Source organism: Lithobates pipiens, unplaced genomic scaffold (assembly GCF_037356315.1).
Source record: "Lithobates pipiens isolate NorthernLeopardFrog02 unplaced genomic scaffold, aLitPip1_a1.2 Scaffold_28, whole genome shotgun sequence".
NCBI lineage: Eukaryota > Metazoa > Chordata > Amphibia > Anura > Ranidae > Lithobates > Lithobates pipiens.
In genome coordinates this window covers 149,208,057-149,226,163 of record NW_027507789.1, presented here as the reverse complement: position 1 = coordinate 149,226,163, position 18,107 = coordinate 149,208,057, and the positions used below count along the sequence as shown (strand labels likewise).

At 45.6% G+C, this 18,107-nt stretch overlaps 1 protein-coding gene across 1 annotated transcript in view; it reads right to left on the bottom strand.

The window, feature by feature from the left end:
* LOC143935659 (proton channel OTOP2-like) overlaps positions 1 to 18,107 on the bottom strand; it is a 141,039-nt gene that overhangs the window by 10,227 nt on the left and 112,705 nt on the right. The window contains exon 5 of the mRNA XM_077459690.1: positions 5,920 to 6,776. Within this exon, the coding sequence (XP_077315816.1) occupies positions 5,920 to 6,776 (857 nt within the window). The remainder of the gene's footprint in view (positions 1 to 5,919; positions 6,777 to 18,107) is intronic.

The window sequence follows — 18,107 nt, the reverse complement described above, 5'->3', positions numbered from 1 at the left end:
GATCAGAAAGAGGAGGTAGCAACAACCGCTGCTCAGCAGTCTGACTACAGTACCCAGATCAGCTCAAGAAGGTGTGTCCCCGCTGTTGCTGCCTACTCCGAGATCTCTAATTATAGCGGTGGGGAAGGTGACGATGATGATGTCGATGATGACGTGTCTAGTGATGCCACATGGGTGCCCACAAGAGAGGAAGAGGAGGGGAGTTCAGTGGGAGATATGGACCAGCAGATAGGGAGGAGAAGCAGGAAGATCTTAGATTGCACAGGAGGGACAAAGCAGAATGCGAATGTATGAGGAGCAAGGCATCAACCATGTACGGTCACATCTGGCACTCCCAGGACGCCGGCACATGGCTCAGCAGTGTGGGCTTTTTTTAACATGCTTCCGCTAATGACAATAGTGTTGCCATCTGCAATCTTTGCAGTCAACGCATAAGTCGCGGTAAGCCCAACACTCACCTAGGGACGACCGCCTTAAGAAGGCACATGAGCTGCCATCACCGAGCCCAGTGGGAGCAACGGAACACACAAAGCCACACTCCAGGCTCTCACCGTCCAGCCTCGTCTTCTACTTCTCCTTCTCCTCACTCCTCACAATTGTCCTCCACTCCACCTTCCATCATGCCAAGTTCACGTTTTTCTGCAAAAAGGCAGGCTTCCGTGGGCCAAATGTTCGAGCGTAAAAAAATGATGATGCCGGATAACCCTCTTGCCCAACGGTTGAAGGCTGGCTTATCAGAACTGATAGCCCGCCAACTACTGCCATATAAACTGGTGGACTCGGAGGCCTTTCAAAAATTTGTGGCCATTGGAACACCACAATGGAAGGTCCCAGGAAGGAAGTATTTCTCACAGAAGGGCATCCCAGAGCTATATGGCCATGTTCAGCGGCAAGTGAATGTATCTCTGGCACACAGTGTCGGTGCCAAGATACATCTGACCACAGACACGTGGTCTAGAAAACACAGGCAGGGAAGGTATATCACTTTTACTGCCCACTGGGTGAACCTTCTGATGGCCGTCAAGCATGTAACCCGTGGCACCGTGTAGATTTGGTTTTACCGCCACAGATTGCATGCAGGCCTGGCTCTTCTTCTCCTCCTCCTCCATCCTCCTCCCTTTCCCCCTCGGCTGACTCCTCTTTTTCCGCTGCTAGCGTCTCTTCCGCTGCGCTGCCCAAGCTCCCCAGAACCTATTCGAAATGCCAGGTGAGACGTTGCCATGCCGTGCTGCGTCTGTTGTGCCTGGAAGCCAAGAGCCACACTGGCCCGGCACTCCTTTCAGCTTTGCGTTCACAGGCAGATCAGTGGCTAACGGCGCTCAATTTGACAGTTGGTAAAGTGGTGTGTGACAACAGTGCCAATCTGCTTAGCGCATTGAAACAGGGCAAAATTACGCACGTGCCATGCATGGCACACGTCTTAAACTTGGTCGTGCAGCGATTCGTTGTCAAATACCCTGGGGTCCAGGACATCTTGCGGCAGGCAAGGAAAATCTCGGCCCATTTCAGAAGATCTTACACGGCCATGGTTCACCTTGCTGACATTCAGCGGCGACACAATCTGCCAGTCAGAAGTCTTATTTGCGATTGCCTTGCGCGATGGAACTCAACCTTCAATATGCTTGATAGGCTGCTCCAGCAGAAACGTGCAGTTAATGTCTACCTGTATAAACTCTGCGGCAGAACAGGTTCTAGGGAGCTGGGTTTTTTTTCACAGCGCTAGTGGCTGCTCATGCGCGATGCATGCAGACTTCTGCGACCTTTCTGGGATCCCTGTTGTGCGTGGATGGTGAGAGGAGAATGAGGAGGACGACATTATCCTGGATGATGAGCAGGAGCCTGGCCACCACACCACTACCAGTTTAGTGCAAATGGGGGCCTTCATGCTCCGGTGTTTTAACAGGGACCTTCGTATAAAAAGCATAAGGGTCAAGGACCAGTACTGGGTGGCAACGTACTTAGACCCCCGGTACAAACACAAAATGGCGGAAATGTTACCACCGTCACAGAGGGCTGTCAGAATGGAGCACTTCCAGGCCTTGCTTCAAGAAATGCTGCATTCTGCTTTTGCGTGCGCTGGCAGAGGAGCAATTCCCACTCCCAGAGAAAGAGTTGCGGGTACCAATCCAACAGCGCCTGCCAGAAGAGGGCGGTTTGAAGATGTGTTGGTGACTTCTGATATGAGGTCATTCTTTCAGCCGACCCATCGACAGGTGTCATCCGGATCCAGCATCAGGGAACGCCTAGGCCGACAGGTGTCCGACTACATCGGGTTAACAGTCGATGTGGACGCTCTGAGGAGTGATGAACCCCTGGACTACTGGGTGGGCAGGCTTGACCTCTGGCCAGAGCTTGCCCAATTTGCAATGGAACTGTTGGCTTGCCCCTCATCCAGTGTCCTGTCCGAAAGGGCGTTCAGCGCAGCAGGGGGGATCGTGACCGATAAGCGCACTCGCCTAGCTCACGACAGTGTTGACTACCTCACATTTCAAAAAATGAATGAGACATGGATCTCAGAGGAATTCAACACATGTGACCAGTAGACCATGTATATCTCTATATACGATTTATTTAATTATGCACACAGACCTTTTTTCTACATTTGGCTCACTTCCTTGTACAAAAAAAGCACACCGTTCCTATATGCCCGTACCCTCCTGTTTGAAGAGGTTGAGCGGTGTCATATTTTTGGGGCCCAGCAGCGAGTTGCTGGTATCAGTGCTGCTGTCAGTGCTCTCTATCTCGGTGCTGATGCCAGTGCTCTATATCACGGTGCTGGTGTCAGTGCTCTATATCACAGTGCTGGTGTCAGTGCACTCTATCACGGTGCTGGTGTCAGTGCTCTATACCTCGGTGCTGGTGATCATCTCCTGCACCCTCTTCATAGCCTACCCTGACCTTTCCTCTCCTCCATTGCCTTCATGCGCTCCTGAGTCCTGAATTGTCAAAATTTCACATATAAAAAAATAATGCTTGTAGTTGTCGATCCCAGATTCACTTCATACATGTGTTATGTCAGTGGTCATGTGGTGGAACTATGTGTGCACAGCTAGTAATTATTTTGTGGCTGGAAATATGACCTGTAGGTTTTTAAAGTTTGCCTGCCATTGAAGTCAATGGGGCCCGCCGTGAACTTTGCGGTTTGCGAACTTTAGGCCTTGTTCGTGGTTCACGTTCGCAAAACGTTCCGTCGGAAGTTCGTCTATCTCTACCAATCATCACTGTCCAGACAGAGGGTTATTGGTCCTCATAGGACAGTCAGAGTAGAATGAAATCTCATCCTACAAGCTTTAACCAGACACTCTAATGCCCTGTACACACAATAGGATTTTCCGACAACAAAATCCCATGTTTTTTTCCGACGGATGTTGGCTCAAACTTGTCTTGCATACACTCGGTCACACATAGTTGGTTGGAAATTCCGAACGTCAAGAACGTGGTGACGTACAACACGTATGATGAGCCGAGAAAAATTAAGTTCACGGCTGGAAGCGCATGACGTAGTCTGGAATCCCTGGAATCTTAAGGGCGATCGACCCTGACAGGCAAGCGGAAGTTTTCGGATGACTACCCACCCCCACTCCCTCCTTTTCCTCTCTACCTTTCTTTCTACTCTTTGGTATCCCTTTCTTCTCTTTTTTTCTCTTTTTCCCTTCTTCTTTTCTCTTATTCCTATCTTTCTTCCAAACCCCCCCCCCCCGAGGGGGGGTGTTTGATTGGGTTAAAGTGTATTATAAGTATCTTACACTATTAGTCGACACCTGTATCCTCGGATTGACACTCTTGACTGGCTGTTGAGTTTTGAGGACTGGTTTATTATTGGTTGGACTTTATCCCTGTCTTACATGTGTTGCAGAACATGCTGTCTGTGAATAGCTCTACCTGGCCTGGCTTGTACCTGCTCCAGGTGGCTATATTATGTAGGCCAATATGCTCTTATGGTATGTTCTCCCCTGTAATTTTTCTGTTCTCTTTCTTTCGCTCCCCCAATGCTGTACTGAAGTGTCTGACGTGTAATGTTTCACTTTATACTAATAAAAAGTTATTTGACAAAAAAAAAAAAAAAATTAAGTTCAATAGCCAGTACTGCTCTTCTGCTTGATTCCAAGCATGCGTAGCACTTTGTGCGTCAGAATTGTGTACACACGATCGGAATTTACGACAACGGATTTTGTTGTCGGAAAATCTGAGAACCAGATCTCAAATTTTGTGTGACAGAAAATCCGATGGAAAATGTGTGATGGAGCGTACACACGGTCAGAATTTCCGACAACAAAATCCTATCTCACATTTTCCATCGGAAAATTCTATCGTGTGTACAGGGCATTAGAAGTCATAAGATAAAAACAAGGGTGAACAGCGGCGCTAGATATGGTGATAACATAAAATTATATAACAACTGGAATATAGGTATACATAAAATGTGTGTGAATAAGCACACATGATATTAAAACATTTGTTTAAAACATAATGTCCATAAATGATCCGAGATCTTGTATGATTAGCACCTGGAGGCAGCTCCCTTAGAGTGAAGCGATGAGCTCTGTGTAGAAATGGGAACAGAGGGGCGCCAGACTGAGTGCAGTATAAATCATATATTTAATAAAAACAAGTAGTAACTCACAGGTTAAATTAGATGAGTTCAGTATGCAGTGAAAATCGCCAGTCCTGGAGTCTCATAAATGTCTTCCCTTTGCAGCCTGGGGCACTGGTGTGATCTTACAGGGATCCAGAAAATGCTGGGAACCAGGAGGCAGGAAACAAGAAGCAGCTGGTCGTGACTTCACAGGAACAGGAAGTGTGATTATTCACAGTGGCAAAGGGAAGACATTTATGAGACTCCAGGACTGGCGATTTTCACTGCATACTGAACTCATCTAATTTAACCTGTGAGTTACTACTTGTTTTTATTAAATATATGATTTATACTGCACTCAGTCTGGCGCCCCTCTGTTCCCGAAGTCATAAGATATGCTATGAGAAAGGGTATTTAGCAGTTTATATTTACTATAATAATTGCATTTCCATGTTATGTGTACTGTGGGATACCAGATATAGTGAATGCAGGGTCCTCGGTTTAGTATTATTATTATACAGGATTTATATAGTGCCAACAGTTTGTGCAGCCCTTTACAATGTTAGGCAAACAGTAATGCCGCATACACATGATCGGAATTCTCATCGGAAAAAGCTATGATGGTTTTTCCAACAGAATTCTGCTCAAACTTGGCTTGCATACACACAGTCACACAAAAATTCACTGAACTTTCGACCGTCAAAAACGCGGTGACGTACAACACTACGACGAGCCAAGAAAATAAAGTTCCATTCTTCCGGGCATGCGTCAAATTGTTTCCGAGTATGTGTAGGAATTTTGCACGTCGGAATTGCTACAGACGATTGGGATTTCCGATCGAAACTTTTTCCGTCTGAAAAATTGAGAACCTGCTCTCAATCTTTTGCTGATTGAAATTCGGCCAGCAAAATTGCGATGGAGGATACATATGGTCGCATTTTCAGACGAAAAGCTCTCATCGGTCTTTTGCTGGCCGAATTTCCGATTGTGTGTACGCGGCATTACACTTTAAGGGAGGAAACTTAAGGGTGGCAGTAAAATAAATTTGGGCTGGAGATGCACAAAGTATAAATCTGACGTTTCCTAAAGGAGTAGAGGATGTTCACATTGAATACCCAAACATGCAAGAAAACAAAATAATTGCATTGCACATGATTGGATGAAAAAAACTTCACCTTATGCACCAAGCAAAGTGAACATTCAGTTTTCAAAGTGAAAGTTCTCTATTCCTTTAGTAAATCAGTTTCTGTGGTTTCAGCAGGAAATATATTTTAAATAATATCTGTACTATTGAATGAAATGAGCCTGTTTATGGCTAGGATACAAAGACGTGAATTACTTACAATAAGGTTACAGAGGAAGAGAAACAAGTAAACGTCCTTCATCGTTTTCCTTTTCTTCAGATGCCTCTTAATGTGCTGAGTCAGGGTTACTCTTCTCGGCGTGCTCAGTTTTTCTGGAGGGCCTGTTAGGGAAAATCTGCTTTCTTTCTCTGGACTTCTACCTCTCAAAGAATCATGTTCCACAGGCCTATGGAGGCTTGTTCCCTGGAGAGCATTAAGTAAGTTGGGAGGGGGAAGACGGTGCAGGCCTTCTATTATAAAAACATTTTGAAGAGAGTGTTGAATAATCATCAGTACAGAATAGGTAAGGGTTAAACCACACAGGAGGATAAAGGGAACCGTGGATGCCATGGCTATAATAGAATAGTAAGAAATTGCATATTGGCCTAATGTTGCCAACAAGAGTAGAACTGTATCTAGGGTCCGACTTGGGTTCTTATGATTGTCCATGTTTCTCTTATCCAGCCTGAAAATTACAATTCCCACCACATTGGCCAGGCACATGAGAACAAGGCTGATCACATGAAAGTAGTAGAAAGCAATCAATGATAACCAGTTTTTTTCAGAATTCCATCTACCCAGTTCATATAAGACAAACATTACTAAGCCTGTAATCAGAATGGCCAAACCAGAAAAGAGGCCTAGAAGCGGGATGTGTTGACGAACCCCTGGCCCCAGTCCATGGTGGAAAGAAGCATGTTCATCAATCTGGCGTCCGACATTCTTCCACATGATATAGATCATTGCTGCAGCAAAGAGGTTGTACTCAATATTGAAGGGGTACAGGTAAATATAAACTGTTTTGTCAACTCCACATTTGTACGCACATTCACATTTGTTCTCATGTTCATTTACATCTGTTGAGAAAAGTAGCATGAAATTGTAAGAAAACATGTTCGGTTTCACAGACAAAACCTAGTATTCAAAATTGGACAAAATACTTATGGCTGGGTGCACATTTATGTGAATTGGATGTGGGTTTCTCCACATCCAATTCACACAACAGGAGACTGACCACCTCTCAATGGAGCTAGTTCACACATCTCCAGGGCGGCCGCAGTCCGCACTGGAAAAGGGTTCTGTGTGTCTTTGGCTCAGTTTCAGGTCCCAATTCAGGCAAAAATTCAGACCTGATTCGCACCTGAAATGAGAACAGGAACGCACCGGACCCCTGTTGTGATCTGCGACCATGGCTAGTGTGAACCTAGACTAATACATAGACAGTTCACCTAATTTCTTGACCCTATGACAGCAGGACAGGAAATTAACCATGGTTGTCACTAGAGACAGAATTTATAACCTGATGGAGCAGGGATAAGCAACCAAACACAAGTGCTAGGGCAGTCACACAATGTCATTTTCAGTGGCACCTGAAAGATTGTCCTGTGGCATATGTGCAGGCTTAGACTGGCCAATCTGAGGACCGGAGGATCATCTGGGCCCATGCTCTCGACAAATACAAATATCTAAAAAGGGTGTAATTACCAGCTCACTAGGATCTCAATTGCAGTGCTTGACCTGCCCCTCTGTGCCTGCTGCCCACCACCCCCATAATGTTTCAGAGAAGCCCACCTTATATCACTGACATTCAGGTCCTAGCCCTCCTCCCAGTACCAGATTGGGCCTGCCTGTGGCTGCTGGTGTCATTAACCACTTCAGCCTTGGACCATTTTGCTGGTCAAAGACCAGACCACTTTTTGCGATTCGGCACTGCGTCAGTTTAACTGACAATTGCGCGGTCATGCGACATGGCTCCCAAACAAAATTGACGTCCTTTTTTTCCCACAAATAGAGCTTTCTTTTGGTGGTATTTGATCACCTCTGCGTTTTTTATTTTTTGCGCTATAAACAAAAATAGAGCGACAATTTTTAAAAAAACGCATTATTTTTTACTTTTTGTTATAGTAATTATCCCCCAAAAATATATAAAAAAATAAATTTTTCCCTCAGTTTAGGCTGATACGTATTCTTCTACATATTTTTGGTAAAAAAAAAAAAATCGCAATAAGCGATTATTGATTGGTTTGCGCAAACGTTATAGCGTTTACAAAATAGGGGATAGTTTTATGGCATTTTGTTAATAATTTTTTTTTTACTAGTAATGGTGGCGATCAGCAATTTTTATTGTGACTGCGACATTATGGCGGACACATCGGACATTTTTGACACATTTTTGGGACCATTGTCATTTATACAGCAATCACTGCTATATAAATGCAGTGATTCCTGTGTAAATGACACTGGCAGTGAAGGGGTTAAGTGTTCCTAGGGGTGTGTTACTAACTGTTGGGGGCTGGGCTTTAATTTAGTGAACACTGATCTCTGCTCCAATCACATGGAGCAGAGATCAGCATCACTAGTTGCTAGGCAGAACGGGGAGAGTCCGCGGGACCCGCGACCGGACTCACGGGGGTCCCGACCAGCACGCGAGCGCGCCGGCGGCGGATGGCAGGGTGGCAAATTTAAAGGGATGTACAGGTACGCCCATTTGCCTGTCCGTACCATTCTGCCGACGTACATCGGCGTGCGCTGGTCAGGAACCAGTTAAGCAGGAACTTATGTAAAATGACTGTGATTCTAATGGTGCAGAAACTGAGGCTGTTCTGAGGTCAGAATGTACAAGAATGGAGGGTAATCTGAGATCTTAAAGTAATTGTAAACGATCATCTTGTAAAACAACTCATTCAGTTTAACCACTTGCATAGCTCCCAACTGTCCCTGATTCCCAGGGACTGTCCCTGCTTTGGAACAAAGTCCCTCTGTCCCTCTTACCTCCTCTTCTTTCCCTCATTTTATACTGATCTATATAGTTGTATATAAAATGCACTTTTTATCTTTTTATGTTTCCCAGTGCTAAACCTTTCATCCAATTTCTAAATTGTTGCATTTGTAAATTCCAAAAGCCAATATAAAAGAATAATAGTGGTAAAAAAAAAAAAAAGCACTCGTGGGTTTCATTAATCATTTTTTTTTCCATATAACTCAGCTTTACGGGGGCGTGGCAGGAGGCGTGTCCTATGCCTGCATGCTTTTGCTAATAGGTCAATAGCGCGCACGTGTGCACCACAGAGCCGGAAGTGTCAGGCCTGGCACAGAGTGCCCTGCCACAGTACATTTACGATGGATGGTCCGCAAGTGGTTAAAATAGAAATGAAAGGCAAAACATTTGTTTATAAATATGAAAAAGCATTATAAATACCTTTTGCCCCTTTTTTTTATAAGTAATTGCATTTCCTCTGTTCTCAGTTGCATAAGAGCTGCGGAGGATAAATAGCAGCACGTTAAAGGGGTTGTAAACCCTCGTGTTTTTTCTCCTTAATGCATCCTACATGCAGCCGAGTCCTACATTCAGAGTTTATGGACGTCAAATGCTGGACTTGGGAGCGCGCCCCAAGGTAACCCCCTGAAGAGGCTGCTTCTCCTAGGGGGTCATCTGATGAGGGGAGGAGCCGCAAGAGCCACCGAGGGACCCCAGAGGTCGAGGTTTGGGGCCACTCTGTGCAAAACGAACTGCACATTTGAGGTAAGTATGACTTTAGGCTTCCCATTAAAAGGCTGTACAGGGGTGGGGGGTTGTCAGGACATGTCTGACCATTGGAGGAGAGCAGGTTGAGTTCTCAGCATAGATAGAAAACTGACCAGGGTGTATTCTCCTCCTTAGTGTAGTCAGGTTTTAATAGGAAAGCAGAGGGACTGGCAGAAACACCAGGGATTTCACATAAAGGAAGCAATACAAAAGAGAACAAGGATAGTTTTTCATACAAGTACATATGAAATTCTGTGGTAACATATTTTTAAGGTGCAGGAATTGGGAGATGTTTGTGGTCTAAAAGTGCAGGTATTGGGGCTGATCTGAGGTATAATGGTATAGGAATTGGGGCCAATCTGAAGTCTACTGAGTGCTATTGTTCACTGGCATAATGGTTTTCTAATTCTTATAAACTGGCAGAACAGACTCCGAGGAATGCAGGGCAAAGAGCTAGGAGCACCTTCAGGCTCTTTCATGCAGGTTCCAGTCCACATGAGAGATGTATATTTACCGCTGTTTTATGAAAGACAAATTATGTTTTTTCTTTCTTTCCTGTAAAGTGTAAGCACTGTTAAAGTCTCATGCTTTGCTCCAATATTTGGTATTTCAAGAGTATGGTAGAGATGTTAATTGGGGACCCAAAGCAAAAAAAAAAACAGGATGAAGCCCCTCAGATTTCAGACCTTTTTTATCGAACATGCAGCCTAGCAGGCCAAAACACCTTGTCCCCATGTTGACGAGGACAAGAGCCTCTTCCCCACAACCTCGACTTAGTGGTTGTGGGGATCTGCAGGTGGGGGGCTTATCGGAATCTGGAGCAATAAGGTGATAGAAATATAAGCCCCCCCCCCCATGTGAATGAGTAAAGGATACATAGGACCCCTACTCATTCACAAAAAATGACAGAGTGACCTGAGGTTAGCTTTAGCTGAATGGGCATGATCAGGATCATTGTACAGTAAACCTAATGTGCGTACACACGACCGGACTTTTTGACAGCAAAGGTCCAACGGAACTAATACCTTCGGACTTTAGAAATAAAACATGTTTCAGATTTTTCCACCGGAACTCTGCCGGACCCAGTTCCTATGGAGAAATCTGCTCGTCTGTATGCTAGTTCGATGGATGAAAACTGACTCTAGGGCAGCTATTGGCTACTGGCTATGAACTTCCTTATTCTAGTCTGGTCATACGTCATCACATTCGAATCCGTCAGACTTTGGTGTGATTGTGTGTGGCCAAGCCCGTTCATTTGGAAAGTCCATCGGAACTCCACCGAAAGTCCGTCAGGAAGACTAGTCTGCCAGAAAGTCCGGTTGTGTGTACGCAGCATAAGGCTTTGAAAAAGGCTTCAACTGACCCTCTGACTGGGTCATCTGCGGGGCGACTAAACGCCAAAGATCCCCTGCAACCATGTAATAATCAGACTGACTGTCGCGTACCTTACAGCGGAGTCAGACTGCTGGGGGTGGCCTCTAGCACGGTTCCGGTCTCCACACCCCTGGAAGTGGGAACAGGGAGTGTGGAGGCAGCGAAAGGGTGCAGGTGCCTGCAACTTGGAGATGAAGACCTGAAGATACTGGGTCCTCCCGGATGAAGAGGCGTAGGCCAGTCACTGGTAGAACACAGCGGGAGCCAAGCAGGTGTGAGGTAACGTGCTGGCAGTGAGGTACAAAATCAGGAAGCAAGCCGAAGTAGGAAATCCAAGCTGAGGTCAGAAATAGTCCAGGAAACAGTAAACAAGGATGATCCGAAAGAATAGTCGAGCAAGCCGGTAGTCAGGAACAAGGTCACAGGTACAAGAACGATCAGGTATTCCAGGGACAAGCTGAAGACGATCCAGCACCTGTATCAAGTCAGGATCCTGTTTATATAGGGCGAGATGTGCCCGGATTGGTGGACGTGGCCGTGCGTGCGTGAGTACGTGCATGCGTTCGGGTGGCGCGAGTGCGTCCACGTGTTCGTATTGGCGTGCGTCCGTTCGTACCGGAACTCGCACGCCTCTGACGGGGACACCGCACATGGCCCTTGAGACGAAAGTGAACCGCTGCTACACGGGGACGGACATTCACATGGTGAGTTCTCTGACAGTGCCCCCCCCCTTAAGGGCAGCCTGCGGATGCCTCTTCGAACCAAACTTTGAGAGCAATGAAAGGCCCGTATGAGCCTCTGGGCATGGAGGTTCGCTTCGGGTTCCCAGGAATCCTCTTCAGGACCAAAGCCTTGCCATTTAATTAAATATTGGTTTTGTCCTTGGCGTTTCCTGTAATCCAAAATGTCTTTGATTTCGAACTCCTCCTCCCCATCTACCAACACAGCTTCTGGAGGGCCTATCTCATGACCTGGAAAGGAATTGGGTACCTCAGGCTTAAGTAAAGAAGCATGGAACACAGGATGGATCCTGAATGAGTCAGGAAGTTCAAGTTCATAGGCCACTGGATTGATTTTCTTTTTAATTGGGAAAGGTCCCAAATATCTGGGTTCCAATTTTCTAGAGGGACATGCCAGTTTTAGGTTCGCGGTTGAAAGCCATGCACGATCACCGACCTTTAAATCCAATTCCCCCCTTTTCTTCTTATCGAAGAATCTTTTATTGTCTTATTGTGCCTTGGCAATGGTTTCCTTAAGTACCTGATTGTTGGTAACAAAGAAATTTAGCCTATCCTGGACAGCTGGTACAGGAGAATTCCCTACAAATGTTGGCAGAAAAGAAGGATGAAAACCATAATTAGAAAAGAATGGTGACTGGTTTGTGGCAGAGTGAGTAGAATTATTGAATGCAAATTCTGCCAAGGGTAATAATGAGGCCCAATCCTCCTGGGAAAAGGAAGTGAAACAATGTAAATACTGCTCCAACGTCTGATTAGTACGTTCCGTCTGTCCGTTAGTTTGGGGATGAGGAAAAATTCAATTTTATACCTAGTGCCTCACACAACGACTTCCAGAATTTTGACGTGAACTGAACTCCACGGTCAGAGACAATATCACTGGGAATTCCATGGAGCCTAACAATTTCTTTAATTAATATTTTGGCTGTTTCAGTCGCAGATGGAGTTCCTTTCATGAGAATGAAGTGTGACATTTTAGAAAAACGATCCACCACCACAAAAATGGAAGAAAACCCTTCAGATGGAGGAAGTTCAACAATAAAATCCATTGCGATTTTATCCCATGGTCTTTCGGGAATGGGTAGTGGTCTCAACAGTCCCCATGCTTTATTCTTGCTATTTTTATTTCTGAGGCAGGTTGGACAAGAGTTGACATAGTCCCTACAGTCCTTTGCAAGATTTGGCCACCAGAAGTGTCTTTGAACTAGATTCATAGTCTTGTGACCCCCAAAGTGACCAGCCAGAGGATAGTCATGGCAAACCTGTAGAACAGAAGTGCGGAGATCTTGAGGGATGAAAAGTTTGTCTTTCTGTCAGAAGGGACCATGCTTCTCTTGGAGGTTTGTATCTGAAGGGATTGATGTTCCTCGGGAGGACTGACAAACCCGTGATAAGAAACTAGGTTGTGTTAATAAGAAATTTTCAGCTTGTAGGATAGTGTCCGGAGATGGGACTTCAGTTTCTGTGAACATGCGGGATAACGCGTCAGGTTTACTGTTTTTGGATCCTGGTCTGTAAGTTATATGGAAATTAAAATGAGAAAAGAAAAGGGCCCATCTTGCCTGCCGGGGCCTGAGACATTTGGCTGTTCTGAGGTACTCCAAATTTTTATGATCTGTGGAGATCAATATTGGGTGTGTTGCCCCTTCCAGGAGGTACCGCCATTCTTCTATTCTTCTTCTCTCTGATTTTATTGCCAAATGTTCCCGATCCCCCACATCATAGTTCCTTTCCAATGCACCTAGTTTTTTGGAAAAGAAAGCTACAGGGTGCATTAAGGACTGAGGCCCTTGGCGTTGGGACAGAATGGCTCCTACAGCATTTTCTGACGCATCCACTTCCAGGGTATAAGGCAGAACAGGGTCAGGATGTTTTAGTATTGGGGCAGATATGAACAGTCCTTTTAGTTTATCATACGCAGCTTGAGCTGCAGCAGTCCATTGAAACTGACTTTATTTTCTTGTGAGTTGTGTGATAGGTGCTATAATACTGGAGAAATTCTTGATAAATTTTCTATAGAAATTAGAAAACCCAATGAAACGTTGTACCCCTTTCTTGTCGGTTGGAGGTGGCCAGGATAAGATGGCTGAAACCTTCTGTGGATCCATTTCCACACCCTCAATCAATATCACCAGGCCGAGAAAGTGAATGGTCTGGCGCTCGAACTCACATTTCTCGGCTTTAGCATAGAGTCCGTTTTGCCTCAGTCTGAGAAGAACCTGTTTTACATGGTCACGATGTGTTTCTAGAGAGTCTGAAAATATCAAAATATCGTCCAAATAAACGATCACGAACAAATCCAAAAAGTCCCTGAAAATATTGTTAACAAAATGCTGGAAAGTAGCTGGTGCGTTGCAGAGTCCGAATGGCATGACCAGGTACTCAAAGTGGCCAAAGCGTGTCCGGAAAGCCGTTTTCCACTCATCCCCTTCACGGATTCTGATCAAATTATAGGCCCCTCGCAAATCCAGTTTTGTAAATATTCTTGCCGACCGAAGTCTCTGGAATAATTCTGGGATCAATGGAAGGGGATAGCGATTTTGAATCGTTACCTTGTTCAAGTCCCTGTAGTCCACAAATGGGCGGAGGGAATGATCTTTTTTCTCAACAAAGAATATTCCAGCACCCGCTGGAGAAGAGGAATGTCAGATGAACACCTTCTTGAGATTCTCGTCGATATATTCTTTGAGGACCAGAAGTTCAAGTTCTGATAAGGGAAATATCCTTCCGAAGGGAATTTCAGCTCCTGGCAATAATTTAATTGGGCAATCATAAACCCGATGTGGAGGAAGAGTGTCAGCCTTTTGTTTGTCAAAAACGTCTAGGAAACATTGATATGTAGCTGGGACCAGTCTTTGAGCCTCAGATGTGGGCCCTGAGCAGGCAAGAACTGGGACCAAGTGATGGGAGATCTTGAGGCAGTTCTGAAGGCAGTAGGCGGACTGAAAAAACACTTCACCAGTCACCCAGTTTATTTGAGGTTTATGGGCTTGTAGCCAGGGCATTCCCAGAATGATTGGAAATAGTGGTGAAGAAATAACGTCCAGGCGGAGTAGTTCCTGATGGTCGGGTAGTATGTTGGCGGATAATGGTTGAGTCTCATGGGTGATGGGGCCAGATCTAATGTTTGATCCATCCGCTAACCATATGGAGAGTTGACGTTGCTTGGGTATCAATGGTATATTATGTTGAAGAACAAGAGCATGATCAATGAAGCAGCTACAGGCACCAGAGTCAATTATAGCTTGGACCTGGAGTGTTCCTTCTGGAAGCTGTAAGGAAATGGAAACAGCGATGTGAATAGATTTTGTCAAAGGCAACGCATTGGGTTCAAGAGGTGAACGATTGAACCCACGGGTCTTGTTTGGGCACATATTTGCATAATGACCAGCTTCTCCACAATAGAGACAGAGATTGTTCTGACGACGGTGCTACTTTTCTTCCATAGATAACGGTGAACGAAGCAAGCCTATTTGCATTGGCTCTGGAGCTTCAGAAGTGGTAGCAGGTGTATGAGATGAATGAATGGGAGGATGATTCGGGACTTTAGGCAACATCCATGTGGGACGAATTTGGCTGATTCTCTCAGATCTTCGTTCCCTTAGACGACGATCAATTTGAATTGACACATGTATTAGGTCCTCCAAAGAACTGGGAACTCCGACACGAGCCAACTCATCTTTTAGAGCCTCGGACAGTCCAATGCGGAACTGCTAACAGAGGGCGGCGTCGTTCCACTGAGTATCAGAACTCCACCGCCTGAAGTCCGTTACGTAGTCCTCTACAGGTCTGCGACCCTGCAGAAGGGCATGGAGACTGGCCTCTGCAGTTGTAGCACGCTGAGGGTCATCATACAACTTAGCCATCTCATTCAAAAAAGAGTCCATGGTATCAAGCAGAGGGCTGGCCTGTTCCAGTAAGCGGTGAGCCCAGGTTTGGGGTTCGCCCTGAAGTAAGGAAACAATGAATCCCACCTTTGTGCTTTCCAGGGAAAAAGTACGAGGCTGCAGCAAAAAATATAACTGGCAAGCATTCCCAAAGGCACGAAATTTGCTGTGATCTCCGGAAAACCTCTCTGGGGTAGGAACTCGAGGTTCTGGGGGTGGCACCACTACTGCATGTGCAGATTCTGACGTTGCTGGAACGGAGGATCGGGAGGCTGTGGCCCCTTGGGAAGCAGCGGTGCTTGGTGTTAATGACTCCACTCTCTGCTCAAGTTGGTGATATCCATCTTGCAGGCCCTGGACTGCTTGGGTAAGGGTGGAAATTTGTTGGCACAAGGCTTCCAAAGGTGAGGCCCCCCTGTCGGACTCCATTCTGGCTGGATCGTACTGTCACGTACCTTACAGCGGAGTCAGACTGCTGGGGGTGGCCTCTAGCACAGGGAGTGTGGAGGCAGCGAAAGGGTGCAGGTGCCTGCGGCTTGGAGATGAAGACCTGAAGATACTGGGTCCTCCTGGATGAAGAGGCGTAGGCCGATCACTAGTGGACTACAGCGGGAGCCAAGCAGGCGTGAGGAAGACACTGCACGTCAGGAACAGGCTAGGTTGGCAACTGGCTGGCAACGAGGTACAGAAATGAAAGGCAGGTGCATAGTCAGGGACAAGCAAGGGGTCTGGTAACGTGCTGGCAGTGAGGTACAAAATCAGGAAGCAAGCTGAAGTAGGAAATGCAAGCCGAGGTCAGAAATAGTCCAGGAAACGGTAAACAAGGATGATCCGAAAGAATAGTCGAGCAAGCCGGTAGTCAGGAACAAGGTCACAGGTACAAGAACGATCAGGTATTCCAGGGACAAGCTGAAGATGATCCAGCACTGGTATCAAGTCAGGATCCTGTTTATATAGGGCAAGATGTGCCCGGATTGGTGGATGTGGCCGTGCGTGCATGAGTACGTGCATACGTTCGGTTGGCGCGAGTGCGTTCACGTGTTCGTATTGGCGCGCGTGTCTGTTCTTACCGGAACTCGCATGCATCTGACGGGGACACCGTGCATGGCCCTTGAGACGAAAGTGAACTGCTGCTACACGGGGATGGACATTCACATGGTGAGTTCTCTGACACTGACCCGCTGTGCTTCAGAACCAGAGGAGTGTGGCTTGAGCTTAAAGTATAGCATAAAACTATTTTTAAAGTTAGAAAACACATGGGGATCACCAGAAAAACGGTCAGGCGGGTTAACTTGCTCCTACATTACTGCTGGAGGTGCATTTAAACGCACAGACAGTTCCTGCACTTGGCATGTCAGTTTACAAATTTCCTCAGCAAATAAATGGGCCTGTGTAGTGTCCATCTTGACAGAAAATGTTTGTTAAAGGTTTGTGATAATGTCACGAATGTCACGTCTACTTCAACGCAGGAAACTCTGTCTCTATCACAAGCAAGGGATAGAGTGTTCGGTTTGCTTATATCAGGAGACTGACCAGATCAATCACCTTCCCGATGAACACAGACAGGGGGAATGCAACAGCCAACACCCAGATGCTGGAATGAGGCGCAAGAGCACTAAGTGATCCTGACAAATCTGACTCATCACTGTCTGTTTTCTCTTCCACAGGCACACAGTCATCCTTCATTAGGACAGGCATCAAGTCCTTATAAGTTGTGAGACCTTCCACTATTGTGGCAGTTACTTGGTGGTCCGCCTCTAATCCCGCAGCTCTATTGTATTACCTTGTTTTACAATATGAAGATTTTTGATATGTATGTTTTCTTTTTGAGAAAATATTCCTCTGATCTATGCTCCTGAAGAAGCGGTTTACCGCAAAACATGTAGTGTCTATAACTGGATAAAGGTGAATACTCCATTTCCCTCAATGGGTTGATACATCTATGCCTTTTCCAGTTCTTATCAGAGGAAATTGATTGTTTCAAAGGTTGTCGCTTGTTATGGGATACTCTGTACTTTTTGTATGTTAGATGTCTGCCCCGTGGGTATCTTTTAAAAAATGTCTTCTTTATGTTATTTTACATTTTTTTTTTTTTTTTATAAAAGCTGCTCAGCATTGTAAGTCTATAATGTATCTTAAAAGTCCAAGGTTGCCTCGATTTTTCTAGTTGTCCCATTGTCATACAGGTGTATTATTAACCAATTATATCAAGCTGGTGCTAATGGGCATCAATTTCATATGTTTGTATGAAACACAGTCATTAACTGAAAGAGAAACAACTGTGTAGGAGACTTAAAACTGGGTGAAGTACAGCCAAACTCTGCTGCTAAAGTGAGGTTGCGGAGGACAGTTTCATGTCATAGGTCATTCACCATGGCAAGACTGAGCATAGCAACAAGACACAAGGTAGTTATACTGCTTAAGCAAGGTCTTTCCCAGGAAAAGATTTCAAAGCAGACTGGGATTTCAAGATGTGCTGTTCAAGCTCTTTTGAAGAAGCACAAAAAAATGGGCATTGTTGAGATCCATAGATGCAGTGGTCAGCCAAGGAAACGTAATGCAGCAGATGAAAGACACATCATACTTACTTTCCTTCGACATCGGAAGATGTCCAGCAGTACCATCAGCACAGAACTGGCAGAAACCAGTGGGACCCAGGTACAT